Source organism: Coregonus clupeaformis, chromosome 23, assembly GCF_020615455.1.
Source record: "Coregonus clupeaformis isolate EN_2021a chromosome 23, ASM2061545v1, whole genome shotgun sequence".
NCBI lineage: Eukaryota > Metazoa > Chordata > Actinopteri > Salmoniformes > Salmonidae > Coregonus > Coregonus clupeaformis.
Window position 1 is genome coordinate 20,948,541 of NC_059214.1, and position 13,998 is coordinate 20,962,538.

Sequence of the window (13,998 nt, forward strand, 5' to 3'; positions counted from 1 at the left end):
AATGTTTTCTTATCAAAGAAATTAGAACCATTTGTTCTTGGTTGTTTTTTCATGCCTCAGATGTACAAAGCTGTCTCCATTTTAGAAATGAGTTGATGAAAGTTGAAAATTATGTTTGAAAGCTTAAGTGTATATAAGCACCCTATCCAAAATTACAGTATGAGCAAAATCATAACTTTAATCACTATCTTCCCCATTACATTACATTATTTCTTTATTTTCTTTGATGAGCATGTTTTGAACTAGTGGAATGGTAACGCCCTGTTGTTGAGCCTTGGTTGTCACGAATTCAGCCGAGGCTGCCGCTCCTCCTTGCTCGGGCAGGTTTCGCCGTTCGTCGTCACCGGCTTACTAGCCACTACCGCTCCATTTATCATCACTCCATTTGTCTTGTCTTGTCAATCACACACACCTGGTACTCATTCCCTCATTAGTCTGTGTATAAGTGTTCCCTCTGCCCCCTTGTCCTTTGTGAGTGATTGTTCGTTGTGAGAGTGAGTAGCTCGGTTGAGCTACTCTTTACTTGTATGCAGCCTAGGTTGATTTTCCCTTGTGCTAGTTTCGTTCTGTCGCTATATGCGCTGCATTATTGTACACTGAATAAACTCTTGATTTCGGTGTTTTACCTCCTGCGCCTGACTCCGTCATTCACACCTCATCACATTGGTACTGCCCTGGCTCCATCCCGATATTATCAACTGAACTAGTCTTGAGGTGCTTGCCTCATTATAGATGGTCTCTTTAAATGCTGCTGACAGAGGTATTACTGGCTCCCGTAACTTTGGCTCCCGCTGGCAGATGCTTCCTGTCAGACAGTTGAGGAGCTGTTTTCATTTGTCATTGACTATTCTCAGCACTCAGATTATACCCAACCATTCTGACGCTCCAGTCTCATGAGAACTATCGTGTTTAGGCCAACAACAACACCATCAATAACTTAAACGTTTCAGTTCAATATACATTTTTCAATGATGATTTTTGTGTTGTGTGTTTCGTTTCAGAAACCCTTCCCCTACATTACGCAATCCAGAGGAGTGGTGCAGAAGCTTCAGTCACTTCATTGCCCAGTGAGTATCCTGCTCTTTCTATGACAATGAAGTTGCTTCCTGCTGAAATGAATGTGTTTCTCTACACTTACTTACACAGTAATGAGGATGTTGGGTCTATTCCATTGGGAGAATTTAGCTATACATGTTTATTTGTGTTTATTTAGTCTTTGAAGTAATTGCAACCAACTGGCGCCAATGCAGTTGGTTAATGGTGATGACAACAAAATATATTCATTCTTACTTTTTAAACAACACAAGCCTTTTACAATATTTGAATGGGTTTCAATGGTGAGACCTCAATGTTTTCCCATTTGGCCAAAGGGGCAGAATGCACTGGTTACGCATTTGGTTCTGGGCATCCTTTGATCACTGGAAATGGAAAGGACTAGAAATGGATCTTTTTTAAGCTAGATTGTCTCAACCCTTTTTTTCTTCCTCGCATTTCCTCGATTTTAATTTGCGTAAATCTGTCACAGAGGAAAAAACTCATTCTGCTGAATTATCAGTTATATCTTTAGGACGAGATAAATAATCAGTCCCTCCAGTGTGGAAAACAAATAATGTCAACATTGGCCAATAATAGTCTCGCTGAATATACAACCTTAATATCTTGCATGCAGTGCAAGTTGGGGCAGAGAGCGAGGCAATCTATTTCTTCAGGTGTTATTTGTGGGAGGTGATTGTCTTCCCTCTGTGTTGATATTATTAGTGGTGGAATAGATTGAAAGGCAGTGGTTATTAATTCATTATTAATAATGAAAACATCAAACAGTACAGCTGTGAATCCATTAGGGGTAGTAGACTCATCAGTCAGAGATGGATTAGAAGCTGTAGCTGAGTCCAATCTATAGTTGTATTACCTGTGCACTACTGCCTTATTATATTGTTAAAGCTTTGCTTGGAATGAAGCCCCCGTCATAAGGCCTATCATACAGGCCTTTTTGTTTCATAATGCACGTAGGAAAACCCTGCTTTAATGATGTTATACCTTAGTGTGCCTTGTTATTTAATAATTTGATGAAGCTGGAGAGCTGAGATGGTTCAAGGCCCACATGCACAGTAACAAATAGTTGGTGATGTTGTGTTATAGGTACCCTAAAGAAGCTGATTTTGATGGCATTTACAGTGCCTTCAGAAAGTATTCATACCACTTGACTTATTCCACATTTTGTTGTGTCACAGCCTGAATTCAAAATTGATAAAATATATTTTTTTATCACCCATCTACACACAATACCCCATAATGACAAAGTGAAAACATGTTTTTTGAAATGTTTGCAAATGTATTGAAAATGAAATAGAGATATCGAATTTACATAAGTATTCACACCCCTGAGTCAATACTTTGTTGAAGCACCTTTGGCAGTGATTACAGCTGTGAGTCTTTCTGGGTAAGTCTCTTAAGAGCTTTCCACACCTGCATTGTGCAACATTTTCCCATTATTCTTTTCAAAATTCTTCAAGCTCTGTCAAATTGGTTGTTGATCATTGCTGGACAACATTTTTCAGGTCTTGCCATAGATGTTCAAGTAGATTTAAGTCAAAACTGTAACTCGGCCACTCAGGAACATTCACTGTCTTCTTGGTAAGCAACTCCAGTGTAGATTTGGCCTTTTGTTTTAGGTTATTGTCCTGCTGAAAGGTGAATTAATCTCCCAGTGTCTAGTGGAAGCCAGCTGAATCAGGTTTTCCTCTAGGATTTTGCTTGTGCTTAGCTCAATTCCATTTTCTATTTATCCTGAAAAAACTCCCCAGTCCTTAATGATTACAAGCATACCCAGAACATGATGCAGCAACCATTATGCTTGAAAATTTGGAGAGTGGTACTTAGTAATGTGTTGTATTGGATTTGCCCCAAACATAACACTTTGTATTCAGGACAAAAAGTTAATTGCTTTGCCAAATTTTTTACAGTATTTCTTTAGTGCCTTGTTGCAAACAGGATGCATATTTTTGAATCTTTTTTTTCTGTACAGGCTTCCTTCTTTTCACTCTGTCAATTAGGTTAGTATTGTAACTACAATGTTGTTGATCCATCCTCTGTTTTCTCCTGTCACAGCCATTAAACTCTGTTTTAAAGTCACCATTGGCCTCCTTGAGCATTGGTGAAATCCCTGAGCGGTTTCCTTCTTCTCCAAAAACTGAGTGTAATTAATAACTTCACCATGCTCAAAGGGACTTGTTTATTTTTACACCTCTATAGGTGCCCTTCTTTGCGAGGCATTGGAAAACCTCCCTGGTCTTTGTGGTTGAATCTGTGTTTGAAATTCACTGCTCGACTGAGGGACCTTGCAGATAATTGTATGTGTGGGGTACAGAGATGAGGTAGTCATTCAAAAATCAGATCAAACACTTATTGCACACAGAGTGAGTCCATGCAAATTGTTATGTGACTTGTCAAGCACATTTTTACTCCTGAACTTATTTAGGCTTGCCATAGCAAAGGGGTTGAATACTTATTGACTCAAGACATTTTAAGCTTTTCATTTTTAATTCATTTGTACTTTTGACGTTAATTTGACAAAATATGGATCCCTTCTAGCCATGACCCAGAGAGGCTTGAAGCACTGGGCATCTTGTTATGACATGCATTATCTGAATTAGCTAGGTCCACAGAATTATACCTAGGAGGAGCGGCTTCTATTGAGGAACTTTAAATGTCCTTTGAGCTAGCTAACGAACAAGCTTGTGTGTGCAGAGCGGCACCAGAATTGAAGACACCTCTTACCTTTTTGTAGTTAATAAATCCAATGTGAAACTTGATAACTTGGCCTATATTATCCTTAACTAGCATTGAAAAAGTTCATATTTCTTCTCTAGCTAATAAAAAATCTCTCTCCCTATCTTCTGAATTACGCCTGTAACAGCAGTACAGTAGACTATGCTTCGGAGGGGGGAGGGGAAGGTAGCCTAAACACACACTGGCAAAGATTTTCAGCTTGCAGGCAGACACTGGAATAAGTTTCTGATTGACAGAGTGAGGGCTTTGTTGCGTTTCTTTGTCGGACTAGAAAAAAATGCCTGGAATGTAAAAGAACGTTATTAACCGGTTCCCATGCTTTTAAAATAACATTTCTGTTCCAGAACAGTATGGATCACTTTTGATCCCATTTCCGTTTCTGTTTCTTAGTGTCACGATCGTCTGAAGAAGCGGACCAATACGCAGCGCGTGGAGTGAACATGATGACTTTATTTAATAAAGCAACCACAAAAAACAACAAATGACGATAGTGAAGTCCTCTGTAACACTGACAGAAACATGGAACAAAAACCCACAATACCCACGAGAAAACACACAGTATAAATATGGCTCCCAATCAGAGATAACGAGCCGACAGCTGTCACTCGTTACCTCCGATTGGGAGTCACCTGAATAATCACGAACAATCACCACACATAGAAATGAAACAACCAGAATACCCAACATAGAAATACACCCAAACAAGGAAAATGAACAACCCTGGCTCAATAATAAAGTCCATGGAGCCAGAGTGTCACAGTACCCCCTAAAGGTGCGCACTCCGGGCGCACCAGCATACAGTCTAGGGGAGGGTCTGGGTGGGCGTCTGTCCATGGTGGCGGTTCTGGTCCAGGTCGTGGTCCCCACCCCACCTTAGTCACTATCCGCTTCCGTAGCCCCCTCCACATGACCACCCCCCAACTAAACCCACCTGGATTAAGGGGCGGCACCGGACTAAGGGGCAGCACCGGACTTAGAGGCAGCACCGGACTAAGGGGCAGCACCGGGCTAAGGGGCAGCACCGGGCTAAGGGGCAGCACCGGACTAAGGGGCAGCACCGGACTAAGGGGCAGCACCGGGCTAAGGGACAGTACCTGACTAGCTGGCGGATCCTGGCTGGCTGGCTCAGGCGGATCCTGGCTGGACGGCTCTGGCGGATCCTGGCTGGCGGAAGGCTCTGGCTGATCCTGTCTGGCGGAAGGCTCTGGCTGATCCTGTCTGGCGGAAGGCTCTGGCTGATCCTGTCTGGCGGAAGGCTCTGGCTGATCCTGTCTGACGGAAGGCTCTGGCTGATCCTGTCTGGCGGAAGGCTCTGGCTGATCCTGTCTGGCGGAAGGCTCTGGCTGATCCTGTCTGGCGGAAGGCTCTGGCTGATCCTGTCTGGCGGAAGGCTCTGGCTGATCCTGTCTGGCGGAAGGCTCTGGCTGATCCTGTCTGGCGGAGAGCTCTAGCGGCTCCGGTCTGGCGGACGGCTCTGAAGGCTCATGGCAGACGGGCGGCTTCGCAGGCTCAGTACAGACGGGCAGTTCAGACGGCGTTGGGCAGACGGACAGTTCAGACGGCGTTGGGCAGACGGGCAGTTCAGGCGCCGTTGGGCAGACGGGCAGTTCAGGCGCCGTTGGGCAGACGGGCAGTTCAGACGGCGTTGGGCAGACGGACAGTTCAGACGGCGTTGGGCAGACGGACAGTTCAGGCCCCGTTGGGCAGACGGCAGACTCTGGCCGTCTGAGGCGCACCGTAGGCCTGGTGCCGGAACTGGAGTTACCGGGCTGAGGACACGCATCTCAGGGCTAGTGCGGGGAGAAGCAACAGGGCATGCTTGGCCCTGGGGACGCACCGTAGGCCTGATGCGTGGTGCCGGAACTGGAGGTACCGGGCTGAGGACACGCATCTCAGGGCTAGTGCGGGAAGCAGCAACAGGGCATGCTTGGCCCTGGGGGGACGCACCGTAGGCCTGATGCGTGGTGCCGGAACTGGAGGTACCGGGCTGAGGACACGCATCTCAGGGCTAGTGCGGGAAGCAGCAACAGGGCATGCTTGGCCCTGGGGACGCACATAAGGGCTAGTGCGGAGAGCCGGAACAGGGCATGCTGGACCCTGGGGACTCACATTAAGCCTAGTGCGGAGAGCAGCAACAGGACGCACAGGACTCGGGAGACACACAGGAGGCTTGGGGCGTGGTGTAGGCACTGGTGGGAAAGGGCTGGCGACGCGCACCGTATCCCTGGTGCGAGTGGCCGGAACAGGCCGGGCTGGGCTGGCGACGCGCACCGTATCCCTGGTGCGAGTGGCCGGAACAGGCCGGGCTGGGCTGGCGAAGCGCACCGTATCCCTGGTGCGAGTGGCCGGAACAGGCCGGGCCGGGCTGGCGAAGCGCACCGTATCCTTGGTGCGAGGGGTCGTAACAGGCCGGACCGTACTGGAGGCACACACCACTGCCTCTACCCCGGGAACTGGAACGGACCGGACTGGATACACACCTCAGTCTCTCACGCCGTGCCTCTACATCTCCTTTCCCTACTTTGGCCAGTGACCCCCGTAACCTGGTTGCCTCTTGAATTCGCCCCTTCTCTGCCTCCGTTAGCCCCGTCGTCCAAGCCATGTGCCCCCCCCAAAAAACTTTTTGGGGTTGCCTCTCGTCCTTCCAACGATGATGGCCCTGCTGACGCCGTTGCTCCTCTCTCGCCAGGGCCTTGATCTTCCCCCAAGGTCCCTTGCCCCCGAGCATGTCCTCCCAGGACCACGATTTGCCCACCTGGGCCATCGCCAGCCTCTCGAGCTCCTTACCAGGCGCTTCCTCCCATGTCCAGCTGTCTTGCTCCTGGACACGCTGCTTGGTCCTTCTATGGTGGGTTTTTCTGTCACGATCGTCTGAAGAAGCGGACCAATACGCAGCGCGTGGAGTGAACATGATGACTTTATTTAATAAAGCAACCACAAAAAACAACAAATGACGATAGTGAAGTCCTCTGTAACACTGACAGAAACATGGAACAAAAACCCACAATACCCACGAGAAAACACACAGTATAAATATGGCTCCCAATCAGAGATAACGAGCCGACAGCTGTCACTCGTTACCTCCGATTGGGAGTCACCTGAATAATCACGAACAATCACCACACATAGAAATGAAACAACCAGAATACCCAACATAGAAATACACCCAAACAAGGAAAATGAACAACCCTGGCTCAATAATAAAGTCCATGGAGCCAGAGTGTCACACTTAGAAACATTACGTCGGTTTTCGGTTCTGTTCCCTGGACAGGTTCCAACCCCTGAACACAACAAAATGTGGGAAAAGTCAAGGGGTGTGAATACTTTTTGTTTATTGTAAGGATCCTCATTGTTTTCATTTTTATGTTCTTTATTGAGAACGCTGACGTCTTTATTGCTTCTCTTAAAAAACTCAGTTATTTTACATTTTAGTCATTTTAGCAGACGCTCTTATCCAGAGCGACTTACAGGAGCAATTAGGGTTAAGTGCCTTGCTCAAGGGCACAACGACAGATTTTTCACCTAGTCGGCTCGGGGATTAGAACCAGCGACCTTTCGGTTACTGGCACAACGCTCTTAACCACTAAGCTACCTGCCGCCCCCATTATTCTCTCTCATTCTTCGCGAACACAGCTCATACAACCATTACTTGATTTGTTCCTTATAGCAGGGTTCCCCAACTGATGGTGATTTCATTTGTCCTCCCCAAGTTTTCTGAGCAACAAAAAAAAGGGGGGTGGGGGACATAAAATATTGTAAAAACAACACCAAATCAGCTCCAAGTGATGTACATTTTGGAAATCTGTTCCAGATTGTAAGCAAGGTTTGAAATTACTATGTTTTAGTCAAATGTTATATCTGTTTGGGCTTCTTGCCATCAATTTGCGGTCTACAAATTATTCGTAATGATGTTCCAGCCCCATGACCATCCGCTCAAGAAAACATCGGCCCGCGGCTGTATATAGTTGATGATCCCTGTCTTATAGTAATGCATCCACTTCTATCCATATTCAGATGCAATGCATTTTATTGGGTGTTTTTTTAATCGTTCTCTCTCAGTAGTATGAGGTAATGGATTGTATTATATCAGATCAGAAATAATCTCCTCAAACAAAGCCCACCAGGCTACAATGTGTGGAGCGTGGACAATGTTATCAGGCCTGGCAGGCTGTTTGTGAGGACTCTCCAGCCAGACCAGTGTGTGTGCGGGTGGGTGGGTAACTACTGTCGTTGCTCTTGATAGTAAATGCATCATCAGTGTCTGTCCCTGTGCAGCCTAAAGAGCTGCCTTTTATAACAAAGTGGCCTGATGTTTAGCATCCTGGCTGCACAGCTCAGCTAATGGCTACAACCTCTGCTTAATGTCCTGACACAAATTAATTCGATGAATTAATTTCCAGAGCAGAAAAACTGATAGAAAGTGCAAGCAGAATTTCAGCCCAGATTAGGTAGCAGGAGTCAGATTGGTGTTATTCTCATATCTCTCGCCTGCCTGCCTGCATTGTTGTGTTGCAGTACACCAAAACATATTCAGGCATTTAAGTGTTTAGATTAAGTACAGAATGATGGATATTCTGAATGGAAGGGATAGATACAGTATGATGACTATTGGTAACGTCTTTTCAGAATAAAACAGGGGATTTTGTTTAAAAAAACGTACATTTCAAATGGAGTGCTAGGCAGCTGGTTTAAATACCCTCACCATTTGAAACGGTATCACACCATGTCCATGGACTACATATTTTACAAATTATTTTACAAATTATATAAAGTTATTTGAACAACAATGTATTGCCTCTGGATTGAAAATATTTCATATTGATTATATCATAATGTAAAGGCAGTAGAATAGTGACATCCCAGCTAACCACAATTGGTTCTGTGAAAGGTCCCAGAACATTTGTTAGGTTGCGGCAAATGTTATTTTCATAGCACAAAAACTGTCCAGTTGTGCTGATGATTATAAAATGTTTGTATAAAACATTCGCTTGATGTTGCAAGAACGTTCCCAGAATGTTGCTCTCACATTTTGTTGCGGCAGTATGTTCTAAAAACATGACTGGTAATTTGGTGTTATTACATTACCTGGAAACCTAATGAGAACATTTGGGAAATGTTCTGTGGTAGTTATTACAGATGTTGTACACAACATTTTAGTGAATGTTAAGAGAACATTCCAAGGATATTTTTATTTAAAACATTTTCAGAATTATTTTTGGGGATGTTATTATCCTAATGTTAGATAAAACCCTAACTAGAACTTAATGGGAATCGTAGCTAATGTTCTGGGAATGTTTCTCGGTTTGCTGGGATATGACCACTATGACAAAAGGTGGGCTCTGAGTAAACACTGCACATAGCAGATAGGGGCCATCCAGAAACAGACCTGTTTGCACTAGGGGCCATGGTGATGACCAGACCACGTGGTGCTCACAGAGGGGACACAGTGTTCAGTCACTCAGACACAGAAGCACTGATGAGAAGCTCCATAGAAGCACCCTACTGAACACCTACATCTCCGTGTCAGAGATAATCCAGAAAAATCTGCTTTGTAAGATGTTTAGGTCATTGTGCTCTGTGTCTCTTTAGTTTTTGTTATTATGTTAAAGTCTGTTGACTCAAATATAAAGATGCACCAGCTGAATTAGTGATCAGAGGGTTTAAACCCAGAAAAAGGTTGGACCTGGGTTCTTTTTTTTCCTTCTTCTTTATGATGTATTATGATGTTGTAATTGCGTTCTCTCGCTACACAGGTGTCTGATAAAGGATTTTGAGACTCGTCCGTCTGTGACCCACCTCTTGGAACACCCCTTCATTAAGCAGGCCCATGGCAAAGAAATGGCTCTCGGTCAACAGCTGTCCACACTCATCTGCGAGCAACAAGACCTGGGCTGCAAACTCAAGACCAAGTAAGTGTGTCGTCAACTCAGAGAAATGCTAACATTTTCAGTTGAAGAATTCTGAAAACAATCCCCACTGCAGAACTCATTGATGTATCTCTCTGAGATTACATCTGTTAAACCTATCAATCCAATGATGTTATGTATCTGTTATTTCTGATTAATTCATCTGCATTGGAGAGACAATGCTATGGCGCAAGACAGAGTGAACTGGATGAAATGCTGAGACGAAATGTGTTTTCTCACCAGTGGGTGGCAGGGTTTGATTTCCTTCAACTGTTGTGTCACTCCAAACTAGTGTAACAGATACACTACATGACCAAAAGTATGTGGACACCTGCATTGAACATCTCATTCCAAAATCATGGGCATTAATATACAGTTGGTCCCCCCTTTGCCTTTTGGGAAGGCTTTCCACTAGATGTTGGAACATTGCTGCGGGTTCCATTCAGCCACAAGAGCATCAGTGAGGTCGGGCACTGATGTTGGGCGGTTGGACCTGGCTGCAGTCGGTGTTCCAATTCATCCCAAAGGTGTTCGATGGGATTGAGGTCAGGACTCTGTGCAGGCCAGTCAAGTTCTTCCACACCAATCTCGACAAACCAGTTCTGTATGGACCTCGCTTTGTGCACATGGTCATTGTCATGCTGAAACAGGAAAGGGCCTTTCCCAAACTGTTGCCACAAAGTTGGAAGCACAGAATCTTCTAGAATGTCATTGTATACTGTAGCATTAAGATTTCCCTTCACTGGAAGTAAGGGGCCTAACCCGAACCATGAAAAACAGCCTCAGACCATTATTCCTCATCCACCAAACTTTACAGTTACCACTATGCATTGGGGCAGGTAGCGTTCTCCTGGCATCCGCCGACCCAGATTTGTCCGTCGGACTGCCAGATGATGAAGCGTGATTCATCACTCCAGAGAACGAATTTTCACTGCTCCAGAGTCCAATGGCGGCAAGCTTTACACCACTCTAACCGACGCTTAGCATTGCGCATGGTGATCTTAGGCTTGTCTGCGGCTGCTCGGCCATGGAAACCCATTTCATGAAGCTCCCGACGAACAGTTCTTGTGCTGACTTTGCTTCCAGAGGCAGTTTGTAACTTGGTAGCAAGTGTTGTAACCGAGGACAGACGATTTTTACGCACTGTGCGCTTCAGCACTCGGCGGTCCTGTCTGTGAACTTGTGTGGCCTACCACTTCGCGGCTGAGCCGTTGTTGTTCCTAGACGTTTCCAATTCACATTAGCAGCATTTACAGTTGACCGGGGCAGCTCTAACAGGGCAGAAATTTGATAAATTGGAAAGGTGGCATCCTATGACGGTTCCACATTGAACGTCACAGAACTCTTCAGTAAGGCCATTCTACTGCCAGTGTTTGTCTATGGAGATTGCATGGCGGTGTGCTCGATTATATACACCTGTCAGCAACGGGTGTGGCTGAAATAGCCGAATCCACTAATTTGATGGGGTGACCACATACTTTTGTATATACAGTGGGGAAAAAAAGTATTTAGTCAGCCACCAATTGTGCATGTTCTCCCACTTAAAAAGATGAGAGAGGCCTGTAATTTTCATCATAGTTACACGTCAACTATGACAGACAAAATTAGGAAAAAAAATCCAGAAAATCACATTGTAGGATTTTTTATGAATTTATTTGCAAATTATGGTGGAAAATAAGTATTTGGTCAATAACAAAAGTTTCTCAATACTTTGTTATATACCCTTTGTTGGCAATGACACAGGTCAAACGTTTTCTGTAAGTCTTCACAAGGTTTTCACACACTGTTGCTGGTATTTTGGCCCATTCCTCCATGCAGATCTCCTCTAGAGTAGTGATGTTTTGGGGCTGTCGCTGGGCAACACAGACTTTCAACTCCCTCCAAAGATTTTCTATGGGGTTGAGATCTGGAGACTAGCTAGGCCACTCCAGGACCTTGAAATGCTTCTTACGAAGCCACTCCTTCGTTGCCCGGGTGGTGTTTTTGGGATCATTGTCATGCGGAAAGACCCAGCCACGTTTCATCTTCAATGCCCTTGCTGATGGAAGGAGGTTTTCACTCAAAATCTCACGATACATGGCCCCATTCATTCTTTCCTTTACACGGATCAGTCGTCCTGGTCCCTTTGCAGAAAAACAGCCCCAAAGCATGATGTTTCCACCCCCATGCTTCACAGTAGGTATGGTGTTCTTTGGATGCAACTCAGCATTATTTGTCCTCCAAACACGATGAGTTGAGTTTTTACCAAAAATTTATATTTTGGTTTCATCTGACCATATGACATTCTCCCAATGATCTTCTGGATCATCCAAATGCACTCTAGCAAACTTCAGACGGGCCTGGACATGTACTGGCTTAAGCAGGGGGAAACGTCTTGCACTGCAGGATTTGAGTCCCTAGCGGCGTAGTGTGTTACTGATGGTAGGCTTTGTTACTTTGGTCCCAGCTCTCTGCAGGTCATTCACTAGGTCCCCCCGTGTGGTTCTGGGATATTTGCTCACCGTTCTTGTGATCATTTTGACCCCACGGGGTGAGATCTTGCGTGGAGCCCCAGATCGAGGGAGATTATCAGTGGTCTTGTATGTCTTCCATTTCCTAATAATTGCTCCCACAGTTGATTTCTTCAAACCAAGCTGCTTACCTATTGCAGATTCAGTCTTCCCAGCCTGGTGCAGGTCTACAATTTTGTTTCTGGTGTCCTTTGACAGCTCTTTGGTCTTGGCCATAGTGGAGTTTGGAGTGTGACTGTTTGATGTTGTGGACAGGTGTCTTTTATACTGATAACAAGTTCAAACAGGTGCCATTCATACAGGTAACGAGTGGAGGACAGAGGAGCCTCTTAAAGAAGAAGTTACAGGTCTGTGAGAGCCAGAAATCTTGCTTGTTTGTAGGTGACCAAATACTTATTTTCCACCATAATTTGCAAATAAATTCATTAAAAATCCTACAATGTGATTTTCTGGAAAAAAAATTCTCAATTTGTCTGTCATAGTTGACGTGTACCTATGATGAAAATTACAGGCCTCTCTCATCTTTTTAAGTGGGAGAACTTGCACAATTGGTGGCTGACTAAATACTTTTTTTCCCCACTGTATAGTGTATGATGTGTAGTCAAAGTAAATTAAAATGATGTGAATTAAAAAGAAGTTAGGGGAGTGGGCCTAATTTAATAGGAGTGATTGTGCTGACTCAAAGTTAGATTAATAAAAGCTTTTTATCCCAATTTATCTTTTAACAGTGTGACAACGAGGAGCATTTAGTACAGAGCAGTCCTCCACCAATATGATTAAACCAATGAGGGAATAAAACACTTTAGTCTCAGATTGATTAACTTGTGGAAAAAGCTAACTGTTCATTCTTGCAGGTCGCATTTTCACTCAATTAAGAATTTTGAATGATTTATATCTGGCATGTCGTGAGCTTTTATTAAAAAACAGTTGTTTGTGATTGCGAAACGATTCTGTTTACCTTGTTATTTCCCCAATGATCTGTTTGTGGAATACTTTTCCTTGTCCCTAAAGAAAATAGTACACATGCCATTGAATGAGATAGTCTTGATGCCATGCCAGGTGTGTGTGTGTTTGTGACATTATGTTTCCCTGTGGAACTTCTGTAGGATTTCTACTCAGAATATTTGTATTTGTATTTATTATGGATCCCCATTAGTTCCTGCCAAGGCAGCAGCTACTCTTCCTGGGGTCCAGCAAAGTTAAGGCAGTTATACAATTTTAAAAACATTACAATACATTCATAACAGATCTCACAACACACTGTGTGCCCTCAGACCCCTAATCCACTACCACATATCTACAACACAAAATCCATGTGTACGTGTGTGTATAGTGCGTATGTTATCATGTGTGTGTATGCATGTGTCTGTGCTTATGTTGTGATATGAAATCTTCCGAAAAGGGAAATCATTGTTCACTCGTAGGATAGATTTACTATCATGTTATTCATTTTATATACACTGAGTGTACAAAACATTAGGAACACCTTTCTAATATTGAATTTCACACCCTTTTGGTCCTCAGAATAGCCTCAATTCATCGGGGCATGGACTCTACAAGGTGTCGAAAGCGTTCCACAGGGATGCTTGCCCATGTTGACTCCAATGCTTCCCAAAGTTGTTTCAAGTTGGCTGGATGTCCTTTGGGTTGTGGACCATTCTTGATACACACGGGAAACTGTTGAGCATGAAAAACCCAGCAGCATTGCAGTTCTTGACACACTCAAAACGGTGCACCTGGCACCTACTACCATACCACGTTCAAAGGCACTTACATATTTTGTCTTGCCCATT

At 44.4% G+C, this 13,998-nt stretch overlaps 1 protein-coding gene across 1 annotated transcript in view; it reads left to right on the forward strand.

The window, feature by feature from the left end:
• The window catches only part of myo3b (myosin IIIB), a 115,228-nt gene that overhangs the window by 24,089 nt on the left and 77,141 nt on the right, over positions 1-13,998 (forward strand). The window contains exons 10-11 of the mRNA XM_041844349.1: positions 1,002-1,067; positions 9,543-9,698. Coding sequence (XP_041700283.1) covers positions 1,002-1,067; positions 9,543-9,698 — 222 coding nt within the window. The remainder of the gene's footprint in view (positions 1-1,001; positions 1,068-9,542; positions 9,699-13,998) is intronic.